Here is a 25208-nt window from a genome sequence, read left to right as displayed (position 1 = left end):
ATGCAAAGCAGTCAGTTCCTGAGGGCTGTGAACTCAGAACTGGATGTTCGTCCTGACAGTTTCCAGCCTTTGTCCTCAGTTCCAGGATCCTTTTCTCCATGTATGTTTGTGTTCACGCACAGGCTGCTCCATGTCCACACGTTACTCCGGCACCGCCCTTCCATCCAGCACTGGGCCTCTCGGCTTTCATTTTCCTTTCAGTTGTGGTCTCCTATTATTAATTTGCTTTCTTCTGTGAACAGGCTTTTCATCTAATGGGACCAAGTAGCCTAGGTTTCAGTCCTAATTTTTTATTATCTGCATTTACTTATGTGTTTTACATGAATAAATTCATTGACACAACTGGCAGAAGAATCATAAGACGCTCATCTTTCTCAAATGTTTATCCAAAGCACTGAGTCAGCCTGTTTATTTTTCTATGAGTTTTCTGATACACCTGTGAGCAGTGTGTACACTGTTGGGAGGTAGCTGTCCTTGAACTTTGGTGTTTGCTGAACTTTTAACTCTGCTTCAACAATGGCAATAACTGTTGAACTGGAATTGTATCAGTATGTGCTGCTGTGAAACATAAGATAGTCCTAGTGTACCAGCAATTTGCGATACTTGAGATGATGTAGAAGCTGGTCTATATGTGGTTTTCAAGGCGCAGCTGAGATCTAGAAACCCTGTTAGATTCAAGAATTTATCAGGTACAATCCCAGAGAACCTAGACAACAAAGAGGACCCTAAGAGGGACATACATGGATCTAATCTACTTTCAAAATACAAAAAGTCAATTGGGAGCATGGGGATCATGGGAGAGGTTAGAAGGGGAGGAGAAGAGAAAGGAGGGGGAAAGAGATTTATCATGTAAGGTATCATCTGGACACAGGCATAGAGTTTTCATTTTAAGTTTTAATCATAAAAAGTCCAGGATCTGCCTGAGCAGTCTATTCCATACAGTGTAGTAAATGCTGGGAAGATATTATTATTTATGCTCTTTAATCTTTACTCTTAAATCTTTTTCTAATAAGTAGGTTTTATTACATAGGCTCTATTCAGACTATGACTCTGTACAACTGTGGAAATTTAAGAATGTGCTTGCATCCTATATGATATATTCATTTACAACAAATTGGTTATATTTTAATTTGACAGTTATACCGAGCTTATGTGGCCTTCCCAGACTTTTTCCGTGATTCAACTGCCGAGTGGTGGAAGCAGGAGATTCAAGAACTCTACAGCAACCCTTGGGAGCCACAAAAGAGCTTGAAGTTTGATGGCCTGTGGATTGTAAGTGTGTATGGATTTGTCTGTGTATGCCTGAGTATCGTGTTTATGTGTGTATGTGTTGTTTTTAGCTTTGGATCCATGACATTGGGCAAAGTGATAATAATTTCCAGTAAAAGATTTCAGACAGGGGCTGGAGAGATGGCTCAGAGGTTAAGAGCATTGCCTGTTCTTCCAAAGGTCCTGAGTTCAATTCCCAGCACCCACATGGTGGCTCACAACCATCTGTAATGAGGTCTGGTGCCCTCTTCTGGCCTGCAGGCATACACACAGACAGAATATTGTATACATAACAAATAAATAAATAAAAAAAAAGATTTCAGACATAGCAAAGTGCCAATCATCTAATCAAACTTAGAATTGTCCTCAACATAGTACGTGGGAACCTGTCTGAAGTTCCTGCTGTGAGACCTCCCAGCAGTTAGTGAAAAATCCTTAAAGCATTGATTGTTCTAAATGGAAACAAATGAAACTGTCTAGCCAATCACATTGAGGTTATTTGTTCTTTTCCAGTGTTTTGTGATTCCCCTCTGTGCAGCATCTATAGGGATGCTAGATATTGAATTGTGATTCCTTCTTTGTTCCTGCACTGACAGAATTTAGGTGTCTTTAAAAATAACCCATATTCCCGCTATTTGTAGGATATGAATGAACCTTCTAGCTTTGTGAATGGAGCAGTTCCTTCAGGCTGCAGCGACACTACTCTGAACCATCCTCCCTACATGCCACGTAAGGACCTTGGGATCTCTTCAATTGATGCACAGTGGCTGGAAGAAAGATGAACTCAGCATGCTGGGGTTTCCCTGATCATAAATGGTGCTTCCCCATCATTATTTAGGATTAATAGGGTCTAAGTCAAAAACACATCATATTATCCAATTGGAGATGTTAGAAAATTTCTTGAATTTATCCAGAAACCATTCAAATGTGATAATGTCTCTGTGGTATGATTACTTAAATCTTTTCCACCAATATGAACATGAAGTAGCTTTTCCTTTGCTTGGAGCTGGTGGACTTTGAAGTCGTGTATAGTTATAGCTTTGCTCCATATACAATGCCTTTTCTGAGTCAAGGATTAAGGGTCAAGACTAATCTTCACTGATGTTTCATTATTTCCCTCAGATTTGGAAGCCAGGGACAGGGGCCTGAGCAGCAAGACCTTGTGCATGGAGAGCGAGCAGATCCTTCCAGATGAGTCCCGGGTGCGGCACTATGATGTGCACAACCTGTACGGGTGGTCCCAGACCAGACCCACCTACGAGTGAGTGATCCTCTGCTTTCTCCAATTGATGGCACTGTAGGGACAGTCAGTGATGGCTTATCTTCCATTTTCCATACTAAGGGCTGAAAAGTAATCTACAACTATAACTTTGTAGAGATTTGTATTTATTAAGCAAACATTCTATGAGCACGTGCCCACACACTGTGATTATATGTAAGCAAGATCTAAACAAGGTACCAACACATCAGTGGGAAACAGCGCCGGTGAGGCCCACTCATCTGGGGAGAGCAGGTCATTACGCAATGAAGCAAGTGCCATAGTTAGAAGAGACAAACAGGAATAGGAGGACTGAAACTTCCCTCCGTTATTTCAGAATTGGATGACCATTTAGATGTCTGCATTGTATTGCTGTTTGTTTCTTAATTATTGCTGTCACCTTCATCAGAGAGTCAATGTTTCTGTTTTTTTTTTTTTTTGTTTGTTTGTTTGTCGAGACAGGGTTTCTCTGTGGTTTTTTGGAGCCTATCCTGGAACTAGCTCTTGTAGACCAGGCTGGTCTCGAACTCACAGAGATCCACCTGCCTCTGCCTCCCGAGTGCTGGGATTAAAGGCGTGCGCCACCACCGCCGGCTCGTCAATGTTTCTTGTATTGAATGACACCATATCCTGTGCCCATTGTATAATAGTAATTATCTTCTAGGAAACTTTAGAAAGGGATTTCTATTTTTCTTTCTCAAATACAGAAAACCAAGTATTGAGTAAATGACTAAGACCCTTTATTGCAGGTTCCCCTTTTGGTGACAACCTGTGGGTTCATCACGTGATGATTTTGTTAATGATGAAACGTCATGGAAATGGTGATACCCACCAGCAGAGTCCTAACAATCAGATTTCCAGATTCTCTCTAATAATGCGGCACACACTCTGTTGCCTTCCTTTCCCTGCCCTTCTTTGCTATATATTCTTGTTTCCCCAACCAGAGCTGTGCAGGAGGTGACAGGAGAGAGAGGGATCGTCATCACCCGCTCCACATTCCCCACTTCTGGACGATGGGCAGGACACTGGCTGGGAGACAACACAGCTGCTTGGGACCAGCTGAAGAAATCCATCATTGGTGTGTGGATTGTGCCCTCTGCTGGCTGTGGGTGGACTGGGGAGTGAGTAGGATCCTTGGTGTAGGGGGCTTAGAAGGCAGAGAATGATGCCTGTCCTGACCCTGCTGCATCTCTCCTTGCAGGCATGATGGAGTTCAGTCTCTTTGGCATCTCCTATGTAAGTGCTCTTGCATGCTCCCCCTCCCTAGGAAGGTGGCGGCATCCCCCAGAAAGCACCAAGAGCTGACTTTGCTCCTTGTTGTTTCAGACTGGAGCAGACATCTGTGGGTTCTTTCAAGATGCTGATTATGAGATGTGCATTCGCTGGATGCAGCTGGGCGCCTTTTACCCCTTCTCCAGGAACCACAACACCATTGGGACCAAGGTGGGATGTCAGCTTCCTCACCTCTGTTAAGTCACTGGAAATGCTCACTCGGCTGTTGAGAGCAATTCTGCTGCCTGTGTTTCCTAGAGAAAACTGCAAAACCATCAGTTTTCTTCCTATATACCATAGTATTAATATTGCTTTCATGACTTTTCCCTTAGGGAATATTTTCTATTATATCTGATGAAGAATATCTTATGATTTTTTCTGTTAGAATTTTGCTGATATTTACCAGTCCAGTAAGAATATTTTAGGATCCTGTTCATCTTATTCATTTTCTAGGCCCTTTAATGACTTTCTTGAATTCCTTAGTTGTTTCTGGTGGACTTTGAACACTTTTCTTCTGCTGCTTTAGAGACAAGACCCTGTTGCCTGGAATTCAACCTTTGAGGACATTTCCAGAAGTGTGCTAGAGACCAGATACAACCTGTTGCCGTATCTCTACACCTTGATGTACAAGGCCCACACAGAGGGCAGCACAGTCGTGCGGCCTCTTCTCCATGAGTGAGTATCAGACGGGAATCCTGTTGAACGATGCACAGTTTCCTTATCATGTAGGGTGGAAGTGCATCCAAACACTGGCAGGTTTCCACAGTGAAGTGACGAGTCCCCCTTTGTCTGATCTCTCCAAAGGATGTACCTTTATCATGTCTGTGTTGGGTATAAGGTATCTACTGAACGTATGAATTGAAAGTTTCCAGTACAACACTGTTTTTTTTTTATGTGACCCTACAAAATCTTTCCCAAATTCAGTAGGGATTTTGTTATTTGGAACCTGACAAGCACATTTTAATCAAACTTTAAAGGACAGCATATTATTGCATTACAGTGCGTCATGGTGAGGACATGGAAGATGCTTTGTGTCAGACAATATATTTCTGAAGTTTTAAGAATACAGCATGTAGGCATGGGTTTTATGTGATCTTTGTCATCTAACAAAATATAAAAAAGGTATAGGTTGTAGCTCGATTTCTGACTTGCGTCTGAACTTGAGGACTTCCTTGAGGCCTTGTTCTGAGGCCCCATTGGGGTCAGATTGGCTCCTTCATTTCCTTTTCCAGGTTTCTGTCAGACCGGGAGACGTGGAATATAGACAGACAGTTCCTGCTGGGTCCAGCCCTCCTGGTCAGCCCTGTGCTGGAGGCTGTGAGTATGGAGACAAGAGAGAGTCAGGATTCCATGTAGGCCTGGGATCCTGGGGTCATGCAGAGTCTGGTGTGAAGGGATTATGAGACATTGTGTCCTACTCTGTGTTCGTCTCCTCTGGTCCTTCTGAGCCTAAGTTCCATGTCTTATGTGTTCTGCCTTTAGACCTTTAATGTCTGCCTAATGCTTCAAGCAATAACCTTGTCATGTGTTTAAGGATGTAATTATTTCTCCATTAGCCAAATAAGGTATGGAGGGCCAAGTTCAGGAAGTGTAAAGATTTTATATTCCCATGATTCTTAGCTCTAAACTGGAGAACTGTTTGTGGCAATCTGTCATCCTTTTTAATCTCTTTCACCCTTTAATTTTTTCTTTTATTTTTAAGGCTATCATGTAATTTTATAGTCCCCCCTCCCTTTGTGTCGTCTTTTGAAATGATCTAGTTTCTTCTTCCTTTTCTACACGGTCTTGAAACTAGAAAAAAATGAGTAATTTATTTGGTCTGTATATAATATGCCTTTTGATAAAAATGAAGAGATAATTAACACTCCTGGCATCTTTTTGAGGCAGCACAATTGTCTTCTGCTCTATAGTCACCATTGCCTGTCCATTTCTTTAGGGAGGGGATAAACACTTCTATAAGAGAGTGCTGTTTGTTTTTCTCCAAAGTCTAGTAACCTGAGGGGCTTTGTGAAAGCACTTAGTTTTGGTAGGCTCATTTCTGTGGCAGGAAAAGGAGGATCTTTATCACTGATAACATAAGAGAGAAGAAGTAATTTTGTCAATTCTGTTATCTTATTATTATTTTAACTACTCACCAGTGTATAGTGATTACTGTGTCCTAGATAGTAGAGTCTGTGCCCACACTTCCTGTGTATTTTTTTTTCAGAATGCCAGAGATGTCACTGCATATTTCCCCAAAGCCCACTGGTATGACTACCCCACGGTGAGTTTTTCTTCATTTTTGTACAATCAGGAAATGCTAGCATACAGAGTGTCTGGAGCTGGTAGATACCGAGGTCATGCCTCTTCTGGAAAACACCTTTTGTGGTCTTGAATGGTTGCTTCACACTTTTGACCTCTTTTCCTAGCTTCTGACCAGTCACCCTTCAGGCCAGTATTCTACAGTGACATACAGAGTATCTCACTGGTTCTAGGCTTGCTGGGAGGTTATGTGTGAGTCTGTGACTTTGTCTTAATGCCGTTACAGTAGGGAGACACCAGTGAACTCTTGAAATCATGCTTTTGGCTTCACTTTAGTTCATATAAGTTCTTAATAATAGATGCCTTTTCTTCTCTGCATTTTATTAGAAGCCCACTCTCTGGGACTGGAGACATTGCCCCACATGCAGATGTACTAGCACATAGGTCTGGTATCTGGAGTTAGATTCCTAGATCCCACTAGGTGGAGAAGGGAAGAAACATGAGTTGTGCTCTGATCTACACCACACACAAACACACACACACGTGTGCACATGCGTGCACTCATGCACATATGCAAACGAACACAGACCCCCTCTAAATAAATAGACAGATAGACAGGCAAGCTGATAGAGAGAGAGAGGGAGATAATTATATAGATTATCTATATCAATATAGACCACCTTAAAATAGGCAACTGGCTCATTTGTTCTAGTGCTGACCTTATTCAGTAAAATGCTTTTTGAAGCTCTTTGTGTTTTATCTCTGGGCCAGTGCAAGCTAAGATTCCAGCTGAAAGGACAGGATTTTAGAGGTTTGCTGTCCTCTAACAGAAGGAGAAGGAAGTGGCAGACAAAAGTCAGAGCATGTGTCAGTCCCTTGGGTGACAACCCCAGGGGACTGGAGTAAGACTGGGTGACAGCTGTGTGAAGAAGAGCTATTGACTTTCCTCTTCTTTGTGTTGGGGGCAGCTGGCCCCTCCTCCACATGCTTTGTTATTGGCTCATGCTGCCATTAGGGCGGGGATGCCCTACTGCCTTCTCAGTAGACCACAGTCAGCAGAAGTGGTTCTCGTCTTGTCTGAATTTCATGCTGACTGCCTTATCCCTTCCCAGTGAGACCTTCTGGGTGTGTTGGGGGTTTCTGATGATATAGGGACTGGACTAGGGCCAATTAGGGAGGTGCACAGAACCCACAATTTAAGGCTGGCCCTGGCTTTACATGGCCTTGAGAGCACAGACCACCATAAAATTTGTACCGTGGGCAACTTGCTAGCCTGTTCTAGTGCAGACCCTACTCAGTAAAATGGCTTTTTGTTGAGCACTAGGTATAGGAACACTGAACACACAGCCTCATGAAGCTGGGCAGGTAATCAGCATCTACAGTTTGTTTATTTTAAGTACTGGCATATAAGTAAATGACTATACGTGTCAAATTTTAAAAGTGAAATATGAAGGCTAACAGGAGTTTTCTGTTACATTGCTTATGGCTTTTAAATAGAAGGTAGTTTCAGATAAAGGTGAGGTAAAAGTTAACCTGCAGAGGCAAAAGTTAATTGAGCAAGCTGTTCAGAGAGAAAAAAAATTAAATGGTGATAAGTAAAACAAACTTTAAATGGCTGAAATTACTGAGAAAAATGCTGCCTTGGTATTATTCACAACCTATAGTGTTTTTCTTTTTCATTCTTTCTTTTTTATGGGGGTCAGGGATGGCTAAACACTTGTGTCACCTATTTAAACTTCCTACTTCATGTTTTATTGGGTGACAGCCAGACAGAGCCAAATACCTGCCAGAGGACAACTGCAATGTCTCATGGTCATTGTGGGATGAGTAATGGAGCTGCTAGTAGCTTGTAGCCAGCAGACATCAACTCTGATACTTTATATCAAAGGCATAGGGCAGCCTCACCACAAGAAGGATTTATCAGTCACAAATATTAATGGAGCAAAGCCAGGGAGATAGAAGCCCTGCTGGAGCGAAACAGTATAGGAAGGTTTGAGGCCATGTATTAGGTCAGACTGCACCTCACACAAAAGAAACTCGGTAAAAGTGTTCAGAGAAGATATAGTTGGCTGTATTCTGATAAGGATATGAAAACAGTACTATTCAATTGGACAAATGTTTCCTAGGAAACAGCAGTCAGAAGTGTTGGTTACCTAGGTCTATGAGTGCACATGTGAAGAAATGGGAATCTGTGGTTTCTTTGGGAAAGGGAGGTCTAGTACTGCCCTTGGCAGAATGTTTCAGGAACTGAGAAAAATAGCAGTATTGCTCAATGTCACCCCATCTCCCAAATTAGAAACAGTGTGTGCAGTGAGGATGGTTGGAATCCACAGGAAGACCTCAGTTAGTATGTGCTGTAACTCTCCCCCATATCTCTATTCCCAATCCAATCCTCAGGATTCTAATAAGCTCTTAAAGCTTTAAATCTGTCAAGCTTTAACAGAGCAGAGGGGACCAAAGTGTGATAATGACCTACCTTGAATGATGGTGACCGAGCAGATTGTTCAGGATCTGCTGGGTCTTCAGGCAGGTGTGCGTTCCTTCTCTCATCATCTCTTGTCCTGCCACAGGGTGCAGATATTAATTCAACAGGAGAGTGGAAGACCTTGCCTGCCCCTCTTGAGCACATCAATCTTCACATCCGTGGAGGTTACATCTTGCCATGGCAACAACATGCCCTGAACACGCAGTTAAGGTGAGTGATGGGTCTTGGGCTCTGCTTTGCATACTTTTATGGAGAAAGCCGTTTTACATCAAGTGTGACTCTCAAGGTCAAATGCAGTTTCCCAAGCATCTATTGTTCTGCTCTATGTCAATGTGCTTTGCTCCTTTTCACAAATGGACACTTTGTTGGTATCTGTGACCAGAGTGTGCTAAAGCAGCAGGTGGAATGTGGTGAGGAAGGATGCTGGCTTCTTTTGCCTTTGTGTGTGTGTGTATGTGTGTGTTGGCTTCTTCTACCTTTGAGTGTGTGTGTGTGTATGTGTGTGTTGGCTTCTTCTACCTTTGTGTGTGTGTGTGTGTATGTGTGTGTTGGCTTCTTCTACCTTTGTGTGTGTGTGTATGTGTGTGTTGGCTTCTTCTACCTTTGTGTGTGTGTGTGTGTGTATGTGTGTGTTGGCTTCTTCTACCTTTGTGTGTGTGTGTGTGTATGTGTGTGTTGGCTTCTTCTACCTTTGTGTGTGTATGTGCGTATGATCACACTCTGCCCTTGGATTTTTTTTTTTTGTCATTTCTCTGGAATCTGTAGACTGAGAGCTACACCCTGATGGATGTGGAAAGATCTTCTTCCCCGATCCTCTGTAAACCCTTCCAGTTTTCAGGATGCTGAGTGTCCTGTGGTCAGCCTCCTGCTTTCCCCGGGGCTGTTGCAATTTTAGTTCTGATAGTCTCACATCTTGACGAGGCTCCAGTCTGGTCCCCTCATTCCTCTCTTGCCCTGGTCTGACTGTCTACCCCATGTTCAGTACTCTTGTGCCATTCCTTCTCATTTCTAGGTTAGTATCCCCTATGGGTCCTTCTAAAATTCTAGTTTCCCACTTTTACCCCTACCCCACAAAGCCATTTCTTTTTAGTGGTTCAAAATGGGATTCAGAAGCATAAACTCAAGTGTCCAGTAAATCAGTTTCTCCTTTGTAACTTTTTATTCCAAAATGGTAGCCTTCACTTCTACTAAAGAGTTCCATATTGGTGTCAAAATTTTACTGCAACTATTAGCATATTTATTTACCACAGACAAGGATTTATTAGGAGAGTGGAAACCTATTTTTCTCTTTGAACATCCCTCACTGCTTTAATTATTTAATTTTATACTTTTTGAAAAAGTGTTTAATTCAATGCCAGTTTGTTTTTTCATTCTCTTTTCAACATCAGCCTATTGTGTACTCCTATAGCAATTTCTCTCACAACAATGAAAATTTTATTTTTCCTCTTTCTTGTTGTCTGAAATCCTTTATTAGTGAGTCCATGTACTTTCCCAGTGTGTTTTAAAGTTGAATACCTGCACTTCATGCAGTGTTGTAATAAGAGCGGCAGGGCTGCGTCCCCGGCACCCGGCCGCCCGCATGGCTTATGCCCCGAAATAATTACACGGAAACTGTATTCTTTTAATCACTGCCTGGCCCATTAGTTCCAGCCTCTTATTGGCTAGCTCTTACATATTGATCTAACCCATTTCTAATATTCTGTGTAGCACCATGAGCTGGCTTACCAGGGAAGATCTTAACCTGCTTCTGTCTGGAGTGGGAGAATCATGGCGACTCCTGACTCAGCTTCTTTCTCCCAGCATTCTCTTCTGTCTACTCCACCCACCTAAGGGTTGGCCAATCAAATGGGCCAAGGCAGTTTCTTTATTAGTTAACCAATGACCTTCCTCCATCAATGCAGTGTCTCTTTTTAAACTTTTTTTATTCTTTGAGTCTTTCACATCATTCCTCCAATTCCACCCATCTCCTTCCCCACCTAAGAATAAAACAAAATAAAATTTAACAGAAAAAAGGAGAAAACAAGGAAGAAAATAAAAAACAACAGAAAAAGGGGGGAGAGGGTAAGCACTCATCATGAAGGCTGCAGTGAGACACAGTAGTCATGTAACAAACCCCTCTATCCACACATTTTTACATTATGCAGTGTCTTGATAACCATATAGATCAGTTATGACCCAGACATGACAGTCTGCAAATATAACCAACTCAGCACCTGCATTCAGGCATCGTCTCCCTTTGCTCTTCATGCTGGGTCAGTCTGTGAGTTTTTACTGCCCCACCATATAGTTCATTTCACCCTCAATTTCCTACTAAATTATTATTACATATTATTATTAATCTACATTAATTGTACAAATTAATCACTGACGTACTTCTTTCCATCCATATGTAATGCATTGATCATGTTCATCAACTGGTTGCCCTCCTCTTCCCCCTTTTTAGCCATCCTTCAGTACTTCTACCTTGGTACCCATCTCAGGCTCTAATCATGCCTCTTCAATCCATTAAATTTTTTGTTTGCTTTTTTGTGGTTTTTATTGAGAGTAGAAAATTTGAAATGAAAACATGACATTACATGTCCAGCTTATTATGCTTAACACAGTGTCTCTCATGTCTGACTTTCTGGGCATCTTTGTGATTTAGCTCACTGTGTAATTCCTGTGTTGTTTCTGTCTCTTATGAGTGTTGATTTCTTCATTGCAAGCCTTTGACATAGTAGTATAAATTCCGTACTTTAGTGTGCACGTCCTCTGAATTGTTATCACCTTCCATTAGTGTCTCTGCACTCTCTTCAGTGTGCACGTCCTCTGAATTGTTATCACCTTCTGTTAGTGTCTCTGCACTCTCTTTAGTGTGCACGTCCTCTGAATTGTTATCACCTTCTGTTAGTGTCTCTGCACTCTCTTTAGTGTGCACGTCCTCTGAATTGTTATCACACTTCTGTTAGTGTCTCTGCACTCTCTTTAGTGTGCACGTCCTCTGAATTGTTATCACCTTCCATTAGTGTCTCTGCACTCTCTTTAGTGTGCACGTCCTCTGAATTGTTATCACACTTCTGTTAGTGTCTCTCTGCGCTCTCTGATCTCTTATTTGTGTCATTTTCACTCTCGACTTTGGTTGCCTATCAAATGTGTTGAATGTGTTATATTACTAAGATTTAAGATTGTGCGGATTTATATTTATACTTATTGATATTTTAGCAATGATAAATCAATCTCTGATTGAGGAAATCAGCCAATTTTGCTGATAGTGGAGTCTGATTAAGTAGTGGAAGGATGACCTGCAACAAGTACAATAGAAAACCTGAGGCAGATGAGGAGTACATGCGAAACAAGCATGAAACAGCTGTTAGATGTTTTGTTTAGTTTTGTTTTTCTGAAAGAAAGTAATAGAAATAAAATTAATTGGCAGGCATAACGGTGTATAATAGAATTAACACTTGAGTGGCAGAGGCAGGTGGGAACATGAGTTAGTAACCAGCCTGGGCCAGGGAGCCAGTTCAAAGCTAGTCTGAGCTGCTTGTCTCAAAAACAAACAAACAAATCAATGGCCCCAAACAAAGCCACCCATTATAGAGTTACCATTCTATAGATAACTCTTATTTTGTGTGTTTCTTAGTAAAGATTTCCTTGGCAGAGAAAACATATCTACTGGCAGCAGCTGATATAGTCCTCATTGTGTGGTCTCTGTAGTGACCTTGGCCTCAGCACCACTGTCTAAGGTTCCACCCTATTTCATAGTCTACATTCTGTGTATCAGCATAGCCACAGCACACACTGTCGCTGATGTTTAAACCCTGACTTCCTCTTTGGGGATATTTCTTTCCTGTGACAGTGATATTGGAGAAAGTGTCTTCTAGCATTCTTACCCCTGTCTCTGAAAGGAAGAAGTCACCCATGACTTTACCCATCCGTCCTTTGCCCATGTGAAAATTGATGGCAATATCTTCTAAAATCCTTTGAGTACTAAGGACTTGGGTCTTGTGCTTCTGTTCCCCACAGCCGGAAGAACCCTCTTGGTCTTCTCATTGCCCTGGATGAAAACAAAGAAGCAAGAGGAGAGCTGTTCTGGGATGATGGGCAGTCAAAGGGTGAGTGCTGCGAAAGGGCATGACCATTGTAGGACTGAGTGTCTGACTCTGTCCGTTCACCCCTGCTGGCCATTCAGCTGTGAGTGAAATATCACCAGGCATCCTAGAGCATCTTCTCAGAGAAAGCATGGACTTCTGGTTGTACTCATCAGAGACCATGCTAGATAAACCAAAGAAAGAGGAGGAGAGCATCTCTCTCTTTTTCTCTGTCTGTCTCTCTCTTTCTGAATATTCTCCTTTGTTACTCATGTCTAATAGTCTCTAACTTCATTGTTAAAAGATACCTGGAGGACACATTTTGAAGACTGTAATTCATTTCATTTTAAATATCCTCCCCATGAGTCCTTGTGGGAAAACTGTTGATGATGTGGCAGTCATAGCCATGGCAGGGAGGCAGTGAGCACACACAGTCTTGATTATGTACATCTTATGTGCTTTAGGAACTCTCTTCTTTATTTCTCTCCCTCCCCTCCCCTCCCTCCCTCCCTCCCTTCCTTTCTGTTTCTACTGTACTAAGAATTCTCATGACTCTAATTTGGGAAATAGATTCCCATAAGATGACTGCTTTGGGAGGACTACAATGGATCCTTTCATGTTTAGAGCATTAAGGCGAGGACAAGTATGTGGCCATGCAGACAATGCACATATATAGGCATTGTGAAATGTTTACCATAGCATTTACTGATGTTTCTATCACCACTAATGGCAGCATTGGCTCTCGAGAAGTTGTTCATATCACGGCTCATAGTCCTTGAACAGGTTTTCCACATTTACCCTCCTACCTGACCGTGAATTATCTTGTTCCTTCTTCTGTTCATGTGAGTGCGGCTATTTATCCCAAGTATAAACAGAGACCATACATTGCTTCTCTTTAGCTGTCTCACCTACTTCTCCTAGTGGAAAATGAACCAGATTCACGTCTGCTCTCACCATGCAGGACTTTCTTCTCCTTCTTCTATAACAGTAAAGAAAACTCCATTGTAAACATGCACTCTAATTCTTTTATTTATTCATCTTCTAATAGATATGTTTGTTGTTTCTTCATCTTAGCTATTGTGAGAAAATAGACAACAGACTTAACAGCAATATCTTAGGAGGAAATATAGAGGGAAACTTCTTGAATATTGGGCATGGTATCGTGATTTTAAATATGACACCAAAAAATAGACAACAAATCATAAAGTAAATTTGCATAGTCATTATGGAGACCAGTGTAGACACTCCTTCACAGGTTGAAAGTAGAGCTACTATATAGCACACAAGTCCCCTGTCTGGGTCTGCACCATCAAAAGAAATGAAACAGTATGTCACAGAGATGCTGGACCTCCCCTGTCCCCTGTGGCCTTGTCTATACTAGTGAGCATCTGGAAGCAGCCGAAGTGTCTGAAGAAGTTGTGATTGACAGGTCTAGTGTAGTGTTCTTCAGTCATAAGAAGAAAGAGCAGTCTGTTTTTAGGAGAGGATGTAAAGCTCATCTTCTGTGGGCACAGGCCAGGCTGACATCTCTTTCTCCTTTCAGATAATTTGGCCAACAACATTTACCTCTTCAGTGAATTTTCTGTCGCTCAAGTGAGTGCATATTTTTGTGAATATTGTATGAAACTTCATATGATGATGATTGTATATGTTTTTCTGTGTGCATATAACTGTATTTATTTCAATATCAGCACCACTATTTATGACTTGGTTCATAATTATATCAGTTAGTTATTAAAGAGTCAGTAGTGATAAAGAAATAAGCTAGTGTTGTAAAAGAATATTCTAGGGGCTGGAGAGATGGCTCCGAGGTTAAAAGCACTGACTGCTCTTCCAGAGGTCCTGAGTTCAATTCCCAACACCCACATGGTGGCTTACAACCATCTGTAATGAGATCTGTTGCCCTCATCTGACCTGCAGGTAAACGTGTAGACAGAACACTGTATATATAAAATAATATTCTATAAAATATCTGTCTATTTCCTCACTCTCTCCATGGGCATTATAAAAAGAAATTTGTACACCCATTAGCATGCACCAGCAAAAAATTGATAGACTTTTAGAACAGGTCAAGGGTACAGTCTAAGATGGCGTGTTTTAGGACCTAAAGAATACAGGTGTTTATTATTTGTTCATCATTATGCTTTATATGTTTCAGAACCATTTGAATGTGAAAATTTCAAGTCCAAACTACAAGGATCCCAATAACTTAGCATTCCAGGAAATTAAAATCTTTGGGACAGAGGAAATTAACAATGTCAGGGTGAAACAGAATGATGTCCTCATTCAAATGTCTCCAAAAATCTCCTACAATTCAGACATGAAGGTAAGAATTCATCCTGTGAGGGTGATTTTCATGAACCTCCATGGTGTCTTGAATCACTTCTTGTTAAGATTACATGATTTGTTGAAGGATCAGAGCCATCTGAGTCCTGATGGTCATGTCGGAGTATGGAGGAAAAAGTAAAAATGCAGATGGTTTGAGGCATCATGGCTTCAGTTTTTCCATCCTTATTTCTTCACTCTCAGTGATTGGTTTTCTCTCACTGGATGTGGGAACAAGTTCCGAGGGACGGGATCTGAAAATTGATGGCTTGTGTTTGAAGGTGAAGGTTGAGATAGGAGTCTTGTATTAAAACATTTAAATTGCTTTTATTTATTTACTTATTTTTAAATGTTTCTATCCATTTGTTGAACTCTATTAAGACATAATATACTCTAACATATACATTTGTAAGAAATATTTTGTGAAAAAGCTGATGGTGTGATTAACTAACTTAGGTGGTGACTAGAAAGTGGTATTCTGGCAGATACAAGGATATCCAACCTTTCTGTATGACTTCTATTTCCTCAGCATTGTGCGGAACCTTTCCTTAGTCAACTGAGCTTGCTAATTGGTCTATTGACAGTTGATGTTTTGTCATGACAGCATACAAAGAGGATACATATATTACAAAGTTACAAATAAAGAATTAAGTGGTTGATTGTATCTATGGCCAAGTTTAAGACATCTGAGTGATGGATATGTGAAAACAAGTTTTGTTCTTGATGGAAAATAAGGTAGTTAAGATTTCATCAAAAGAGAACTCTAATGTTTGAACCAGGGTGGTGAGAAATGCAATTCATATACATGAAAATATGCAAAAGTATTAAGATGGTATCTAAACCAATGTTGGTAAAATATTTGCCTTGGTTTTATCTGAAGAGATGCAGTAGTTGAATCCAGCTTTTTGAATTCACGGAGATGGAGACATGACTCTGCTTTTAATATCACTGGCTGTTCTTCCAGAGGTCCTACATTTGATTCCCAGTACACATGTTGGTTCACAAACACCCTTAACTCCAGTTCCAGGGGATCCAATGTTACTTCTGGGCTCTGTGGGTACACCACACACATAATGTATGCAAACAAAACACCCATACATGTAAAATAAGGCTGGATTCATTAGCTTTATGTGACAAGAAGTCTGAGATGGCAAACAGATTGGAGTTTTTTCTTTATCTTTCTGCAATTAAAAGTTTAAAATTGAAAACTTGCTGGAATTGATTCAGAGGTTGAACTTTGTCAGAACTAGGGTCTGTTTTGTCTAGTGACTGGTAGAGGCTGCTTGGATACAGTCGCAATAGCCTTATTCTAGGAGAGATGAGAAAGAAAAACAAAGTAAGTAAAGAAAAGAGAGATGGTAAAAGAGGAAAGCAGAGATAAAGCTGAAGGGACAGGACCTTCTAGTCAGAAAGTAACTTTGGCCCAGCAAATGAATTCAAATTTACTTTTCTGGCCATAAATATGCCAAAGTCATTAAACTTTCAGATAATAATAGGTAGAATGTATTGTTTGAACCTGAAAGACCAAGAAATAAGTGCACATTTTATACAAAGAAGATAGCTGGTAATGTGTTCAAAGAGGGCCTTGATTTCCTAGAAAGTGTTTGTATGGTGATGCTCTCCAAGTTGAATTATTCTTGACAGGCCAGTCAAAGGGTTCAGAAGCTTTGCATAATCAGGTTTAATTCACACTTGGAAGCAGAGAATTTTGAGTCAGAGAAAACTTGTCTTATTTGAGAGGATCTCAGGCACCCAATTAAGGAAGTCATATTTAATTCTCTAAGGTCTTGGTAGTGATCCTTCAATCAAGGCCTTATTGGAGCCTGGGTAGAGGGTGGGGATTGGCAGGACAGGAAAGACACTGGAAGGACACTGGGAACAGGACGGTGACACCTAGAAAGTGACAGAATGCTCCAGATACGTGAATGCATTAGCCGTGCAGGTGCTGTGTAAGAAAGTTCAAATAAAAAAAGAACAAGATCCTCCCCGCTCCATCCAGGTCCAGGAAGGTGAGCATCCAAACAGGCTAGGCTCCCACAAAGCCAGTACATGCAGTAGGGTCAAAACTCAGTGCCATTGTCCTTGGCTTCTCAGCAGCCCTCATTGTCCACCATATTCAGTGAGTCCAGTTTTATCCTATGGCAGGGAACCCTGACTGCTCTTTGGACTGGAGAGGGAGGGGGGAGGGGAGGGGGCCGTGGGGAGTGGGGGGAGGGGGAGGGAAAAGAGAGACGGGGAGGAGGTGGAAATTTTTAATTAAAAAAATTTAATAAAGAAATAAAACAATAAAAAAAGAACAGGAAAAATTAGAATGGAACGCTACAGTTGAAAGCAAATGCAGTATGTGTAACTTCAAATGTGGGTTTCTGGCCTCGGGATATGATGAGACTGGGGTGTTGTAAATGAAAGTTTATATAAGGATATGTACTATTCCCCATTCTCACACTTAGTTGATAAATCTTAGACCAAGATAATTGGGAAAACTTATATAAGATTCCAGGAAAAAAAAAAAAACCCTGCTATAGCCCAAATGACATGACTCATATTGCCCCGTTTTCTAAGCATTCCACACCAAAGGGGTCATGATATGGGAAGGTGATGAAAGAAAAATAGCTTAATTTGGGAAGTGGAGGAGAAAGCCCTTTTGAAAAAGTTAATAGGGGATATGTGGCCCAAGGAAGGAATAAAATAAAAAGTGTGATCATGGCAGGTTTTTTCCTATCTCTTTCTACAATGTAATATAGACGATATTGATAGAATATTGGTATTTGCCACTATCCCTTACCCATACAAACAGTTGTACACTTGCCAACTGTAGTATACTCTTTAATTGTGAAAATCAAGGCCTAAAGAGAGGTTAAGAATGATGTTATACTTAATTTCTGTTAAAAAAAAATAAATAAAAAGATTCCGATCTGAAAAGTCCTTTGTCCTGAGGATGAATTTGCTTTCTTTCAGGTTGCCACCATCACAGATATCCATCTCGAGCTGGGAGAAGCATATACAGTGGAGTGGGACATCAGGAGGGACCAGGAGAAGATAGACTGCTATCCAGATGAGCAGGGGGCTTCTGAGGCCAACTGCATTGCCCGTGGCTGCATCTGGGAGGTGAGTGTGCTGAGGACATCCGTAGACAGTGGATACCCTTGGAATTCAAACTATAATGTCACAAGAGTGTACCTCCCAGATTTATTAAAATCCATGGAAATGAAAAGCTCCTGATGAGCCTTATTTAGATTGAGGAGTGTAATGCAGAAGATGAGGTCTTCCTGTGGTCTTGGAGTCCTGGAACTGAAAGCCATGCTTACTTTCTTATAGGCACGAGTGAATGATATAATAGCTTTCTTCGTTTAAATTGACTTTATAATCTATTTTGTAACTCCAGATCCCTGCTGACTTAGGATATTGACTTTCTTTCCAGGAATCCAGCTCTCCTGGGGTCCCTTATTGCTACTTTGCAGAAGAGCTGTACTCAGTCAGCAATGTTCAGTATGGCTCAAATGAGGCCACAGCCGACATCTCCCTGAAGGCTTCTCGTTCTATTAACGCCTTCCCCTCTACACCTGTGAATCCACTAAAACTGCAAGTGATCTACCACAAGAATGACATGCTGCAGTTTAAGGTAAGCGCAGTGTATGCAGTCAGGTGTGGGCGGGGTCTTTCCAGGTCCATTGCCCTTTGCAATTGTGCGTTACACAGTGGAACCTCTCCTTATTTTGAATTTGTGAAGGTCAGTGTGTATAAAGAAACCATTTGGGAGGACAAAACATGGAGATCAAAGGAGGCTCCTAGGAAGGTTGAGCAGTTACAGATGGATGAGTTTGGTGTAGGGGTCAGATGGGAGAAGGGGCCACAGGGGATGCGTTTGAGAGCTTGAATCTGTCTTGGTCATTCATATAAACTACACTAGGAATAGGCCTGAGGAATGACTACCATGTCCATACCTTGCAAATGTGTGTGTATTGTTGGTGATGATAATGGAAGATAGGAATGTACCAGATTTGGGACTAATGATACAAGAGGAGGGGTATGATTTTGGACAAAATAATCAGAGACATCTTTGAAATTCTCATGGAAGTGATTTCTTTTCCTTCCATGGTTTAATTAAGCAAAGAGACTGTGGGGGAACTAGCTATCCTCTTTGTTGTTTCCTGATTAAACTGGGAGCTGCCTGGAAGCAAGGGTTTGTCTTCCACCATGGTGACATTGGGATCCCACAGAGAGACTGCTCTCCAGTGAGCGCTCCTGCTGCTAGAAGAGCACAAGGCAGTGATCAGGGCAGACTGGCTTCACCTAGACCACTCTTAGAGTCTGAGCTCTGTCTGGACTTGAGTTCTCCGGCTTCTGTTGTGTTGCTTTCTGTGTCCTTATCAAAGTGGAGTTGGTCGGGTGTGCAGCCTCAGCTCACACTCACTAACCATGAAGCTGTACGCTGGTTCTCTCCCCCATACACATGTCTTTCTGGGCCACTTTACACTCTGAGTCTTTGTCTGTGTTGTTTCCTTACCAGAATCACTTGTTCTAAGTTTGTGCTGGGTATTTTTGCTGCTTAACTTTTAAGAGTCAGCCTCTATTTCTTCTATGAAACCATCTCGCTGTTCCTTCCCTGCAATGGCAAAGCCCTTCTGCACAGTTCATGTTAGCTTGCACCCCTCAGGAGTGCTGAATTCTTGTTTCCTAGTTCCCATGAATTCCTGAGCTTTAATGACCTTAACCTTGGCTTGTTCAGATGCTGTCCCCATATTTACTATTGTATTAGCAATAGTATGTGGATTCTTAATTTATTTAGTTTTATTTTATTTTCAACAGGGATATTTTTAATCAGAGAAACTTGGATGTTTTTCCCCAATTTCAAAGTTGTCAAGTCTCCCTATACTCACACATCCACAAACAGAACATGTGCTTGTAAATACCATACCAATTTCAGAGGGAAATGCTTTTATGTTAAAACAGTGTTGTAATGGACAAATGAATATTCTCAAACACATAATATTGAGACCTAAACCAGATCAACCTATTTACCAGCACCTTGCTCTCTGCTATGTTGGTTAAGTCCTGCATTGTGAGATAAAATAAGACCAAACAAACAGCCTCTAGACTCTGTCAAACACGCTGAGTATGCTGAGGTATTCATCTCTAGAATACAATTCTTGTCTACAGTGCTCTATTGAGATGACAGCTGACCATGAATATTTATACTATTGGTGTCATGTTTTGACATATTTACAAAATATGGATTGATCAATTCAGTATACTTATGATAGCTGGTAAATCAAGTCTCTAATATTTTGTGAGGTGGAAAATTTAACATCTTCATTAGTTATTTTGAATAATATTGTTAGATTTGCAATTATATTATTAATTGTGCAATGTTGTTAATCATGATTTCTGTCAGCTTGCTAGGAAAACATCATAATGTATTTGCCATATTTTTGTCTTTACATAAAATGGTGTCTTCTGGCCTAGATCTTTGATCCCAACAACAAACGGTATGAAGTTCCAGTGCCTCTGAACATCCCTGCTGTTCCAGAAAGCAACAATGAAGGCCGTCTCTATGACGTTTCCATCAAGGAGAACCCATTTGGGATAGAAATTCGCAGGAAGAATACAAGCACTGTAATGTGAGTGGGTCCTGGTCTGATTCAGGGTTCCTGCTTTCCTAAACATTGCTCACCAGGCCCATTGTCCTGATGACACTTGGTTCAAAGCATCTAACTGCCCACGTTCAGATCTGTGATGTAGTAGTTACCTCCTATGGCGGTGATAAAAAGCTATGGCCAAGGCAACTTATTGAAGAATTTGTTTAACTTTATGGCATCATAGAGTTTAAGTCTACGATTGTGAAGTGGATGCAGCAGGCAGGGCAGCAGGAACAGGTTGAAGATCACATGTTGAACTGCAAACAAGAAACAGAAAGAAAACTGGGAATTGTGTGAGGTTATGAACTCCAAAGCCTGTCCCCAGTGACATACTTCCTGTATCAAAACCACAGTTCCCAATAGTCCCCAAATAGTGCCCAAATGAGGACCAAGTACTGAAATACCTGTGACTATGGGGGATAGCTCCTCTAAGCACCACATGAGGAAGCACTTTCTGTCCATAGAGGAAATATTTAATACTCTGAGAGTGATACTAAGGCAGTTACAGGTTCATAGGAATTATTGAACAAGTACTTACTTAATTCTTTCTTTGAATTAGGTTCCCATATGGTGCTGTGGTCATAGACAGATGTGCTAGTTCTTCCATTAAACCAAGTGAAATTATACTACCAAGAGAAACTTTATCTAGTAACAAGTGCTATGCTCAAAAAATAGGAAAATCAGATTATTTGCAGACTTAGATACCATAATCTGAGCTTGTGTCTCTGGGGAAGAGGTGATGTTGGAAATGGAACCAATATTAGGAGAGGTCCTGTAGGAAGTTCTAGGAAAAGGAACATCTGTGAATGATACAAGTCATGAGCTGGAGGGAATTTATCATTTGCAATAGAGATTTCCCTGAGGATGAGGATGGATGTGGAGCCAAAGCAGGCATGGGAGATGGGATTTAGAACAGGAAGAGGCCTGCAGGGTCCTCAGATGCTCTCAGGACAGATGAGTGTGCATGTGGGAAGGGGTGTGAGCTGGTGTGAGGTGCTCATATCAAAGGCCTGGATACGTGGAGGAAGTGGGCATCAGGGGTCAGGAGCAGAAGGCACGGTGAGTTTGGAGTGGTAAGGTGAAAAAAGTCAGTGGATCTGTGACTGTGGACAGCAGTAAAGGGAAGAAAAGATACAGAGCAGGAGAATTGATGGTGACTTGGGCCTTAGCCATGGTGACTGTTTATTTAGCCACTAACTTACTAGTTTTGTTTGAGAGAGACTCCAGTAGGGATGGTTTGTGCAATGAAGGGCCCTGTTGTCCTCACAAAGGCAGCTGCTGTAAACCACTAGAAGCTGATTTTCTTTTTGCAAATGTCTCTTCTCCTTCTGCAGCTGGGACTCTGGGCTCCTTGGCTTCACCTTCAATGACATGTTCATCCGCATCTCCACCCGCCTGCCCTCCACGTACATCTATGGCTTTGGGGAAACTGAGCACCCAACTTTCAAGATAGACTTGAACTGGCACACGTGGGGCATGTTTTCCAGGGATCAGCCCCCGGGGGTAAGGACCGGGTGTTTGGGTCTGGGTTCTGTCCTTTCTGCCCAGGCCATGTGTCTTGTAGTTCTCTTTACAGACTCCATGTGGCTGTTACCTTCTACTGCTAGGCAGATGGACACATTTTTAAGCTCCACTTTCCCCTTCAGTTTCTAAAGGAAGAACCTTGACTCAACTTAACAATAAAGTTTCCATTGTATTTCAATGAACACAGTCTCCTAATCTCTTTTTCCCTGTGTCTCTCAGTACAAGATGAATTCCTATGGTGTTCACCCTTACTTCATGGGGCTAGAGGAGGATGGCAAAGCCTATGGAGTTCTCTTGCTGAACAGCAACGCCATGGGTAGGATGAACCTGTGTCCCTTTTTGTATGCTGACAATTTTTGAATTGCTTTATTTAGTGAAAAATTTATAGTCTTTTGGATTGGTTTTTTCTTTCATTGACCCTTTGTATGTATTTTAATTATATATAATTTATACAACTTTTATTTGTAATGCAGCTAGTGAGAGCTTTTATTTAACTTCTTCAATTCTTTCTGCACATACTCCAGAATATCTGTTGTCAGTGTGTTACAGTGGAAGAGCGAGAAGGACAGTATTCCAGGGTTAATATGAAGGATTTCAGCATGATGACATTTTCTTGTGTTTTCAGATGTGACATTCCAGCCCCTGCCTGCCCTAACATACAGAACCACAGGGGGCATTCTGGATTTCTTTGTGTTCTTGGGCCCCACTCCAGAGCTTGTCACTCAGCAATACACAGAGGTAGGAAGGAATGCATTTATGAAAGATATGTGTTTGTGTTTCTGTTTGTATCTCTGTGTGTACATAGACTCATAATGTGTTCTAGTCCTACTATGTAGGATTGCCTAGAATATATAATGTAACTGTCATTTGGTTCCTGAATCTTATGATCTCTCTCAGGATAAGTTATAATATGGAATATTGGGGAATGGATATAATTCTGTAACTTGTGGCAATACAGCATAATTATTTTTGGTAACAAGTGGTCAGGCTAGTGTGGTGGAGAGCTACAGTGGTAGTGACCTTGATGTTGTGGGGAGGGAGGGTATTGAATGTAGTAGTAGCACTATTGGTAAAAGTGGTTTTGAGGATGGTGACTGTTATGGTGATAATGGTAGAGAGGAAGATAGGACATGAATTGATGATGGAAGTGATAGTATTGGAGGTGACATTGGGAGCTGAGGGAGTAAGGTCCTGACAGTGATGGTGGTAGTTGATATGATGATGCTATGGTAGTGGTGCTATTAGTAGTGATGCTCATGATTATGACAATGGGAGTTATCATGATGACAGATATTACATCATGACATTGTCACAGTGGTTACAGTGTGGTGATAGAGACAATATCTATACCTGCAGTGCTAGTGGTGGGAGTCATGGTCATGGAGAATGATAACATTGTTGGTGACAACATCAACAAACATGTATGAAATATGTACTGCATCTATTACTTAATGCATGAAGAAAGTGTCACACATACTAAGTTTCTCAGTCAAATCCACATTAACAAGCTCCCAATATTAGCTCTGATTTGCAGGTAAAGGAATAAACACAGAAATGTCACACAACTGCCCAAGTTCACAATCAGCAAGAGCCAGAGACTGTATTCTCACATTAGCTATTTCCCTCTTTGTTGTGTGTTTTTAGATTCTAAATTATATGTCTAGGACTATGCATAAAATCAGGTTTCCAGAATTCCTGAAAAGTGTGCTCTGGGAAGCTGTAGGCTTTCTGTAGTGTGTCCCCGGAGTTCCACACACCCTTACAACTACTCTCTGCTTTTGAATTTGGTGTCTAATTTGGTTAAAATATTTTGACTTCATATCCGGCTTCCATCCAGTTTCTCCTCTAACTGTCCAGTACTTTCTGTCTGTTTTCTAGTTGATTGGTCGACCTGTGATGGTACCTTACTGGTCCCTGGGATTCCAGCTGTGTCGCTATGGATATGAGAATGATACTGAGATTGCCAACTTGTATGATGAGATGGTGGCTAAGCGGATCCCCTATGTATGTACATCTGCTGAGGATGTTTGTCAGATTTAAGTGGTTTGGTTTTTTTTTTTTTTTTTTTTTTTTTTTGGTTTTTCGAGACAGGGTTTCTCTGTGGTTTTGGAGCCTGTCCTGGAACTAGCTCTTGTAGACCAGGCTGGTCTCGAACTCACAGAGATCCGCCTGCCTCTGCCTCCCAAGTGCTGGGATTAAAGGCGTGCGCCACCACCGCCCGGCAATTTAAGTGTTTTTTTAATGACACAGTGTGCTTTTTCATGCCATATCACACTGAGCCTAAACCATCCATAGTTATTCTGGGGAGACCACTGTCCTCCTAACAATGGTGGCTTAGACAAACAAAGAGAAACTGGTTCATAGGTACTGTCTCCTGTATCAGGTTTTCCTCTGCTTCTTGACTGATTTGAAGCTAGTTAATTATGCTGTTCTTACTGATATGTTAATAAAACACCACTCCAAAACTAGTTTTGCTTAGTTAAGAAAACTTAACCCAAGCTCAATGAGCCCATCCTTCATGAGGATTGCTTTGTTTGGTCCAGCACAGCACAATGCTCCCCGATCCTGACCCCTCACTGGTTTCATGCTAGGAGCCTGTATTGAGTTTGGAGTGGAATCACATAACAAAACAGCCACATTCACTTCAAAACCAGAAGTCTGATCATCAGAAATCACTTTGCAAAACTTTGTGTTTGTCAAGAACATATTGTTATGTGTTTCATTAATGCAAAGCACTGTGTAACATAGTGGTTTCTAACTTTTGGGTTGAGACCATTTTGGGGGAGCCAAAGGGCCCTTTCACAGGGATTGTATGGGACCATTAGAAAACACTGATATTTGCATTATAATCCATGACAGTAGCAGAAGTACAGTTATGAAATAGCAATGCAAATAATTTTATGATTGTGGCTCACGCATCATAAGGAACTGTCTTAAAGGATCTCAACATTAGGAAGGTTCAGAAGCACTGTTGTAATAGAGAATCTCAATGAGAGCACGGTATTTGATCATCTCCAACACTGGTCATCTATAGTGAGCACTGTTTTGATATGAATATTTTATAGTAAAACTATGATCTGTAATATATTAAGACTAAATGTTTGATATTGTTTTCTTTGTAAAATCAT

The 25208-nt window shown here is 41.2% G+C and overlaps 1 protein-coding gene across 1 annotated transcript in view; it reads left to right on the top strand.

The window, feature by feature from the left end:
• Positions 1-25208, top strand: part of Mgam (maltase-glucoamylase) — a 142216-nt gene that overhangs the window by 78718 nt on the left and 38290 nt on the right. The window contains exons 57-71 of the mRNA XM_057761536.1: positions 1138-1272; positions 1911-1998; positions 2392-2530; positions 3472-3605; positions 3729-3763; positions 3854-3970; positions 4326-4474; positions 5032-5116; positions 6006-6062; positions 8611-8735; positions 12528-12616; positions 14136-14185; positions 14751-14918; positions 17876-18025; positions 18339-18539. Coding sequence (XP_057617519.1) covers positions 1138-1272; positions 1911-1998; positions 2392-2530; positions 3472-3605; positions 3729-3763; positions 3854-3970; positions 4326-4474; positions 5032-5116; positions 6006-6062; positions 8611-8735; positions 12528-12616; positions 14136-14185; positions 14751-14918; positions 17876-18025; positions 18339-18539 — 1722 coding nt within the window. The remainder of the gene's footprint in view (positions 1-1137; positions 1273-1910; positions 1999-2391; positions 2531-3471; positions 3606-3728; positions 3764-3853; positions 3971-4325; positions 4475-5031; positions 5117-6005; positions 6063-8610; positions 8736-12527; positions 12617-14135; positions 14186-14750; positions 14919-17875; positions 18026-18338; positions 18540-25208) is intronic.

This window comes from Chionomys nivalis, chromosome 1 (assembly GCF_950005125.1).
Source record: "Chionomys nivalis chromosome 1, mChiNiv1.1, whole genome shotgun sequence".
Lineage (NCBI taxonomy): Eukaryota > Metazoa > Chordata > Mammalia > Rodentia > Cricetidae > Chionomys > Chionomys nivalis.
Note: the sequence above shows the minus strand (reverse complement) of the source record. Positions and strands in the feature narration are given on the sequence as shown.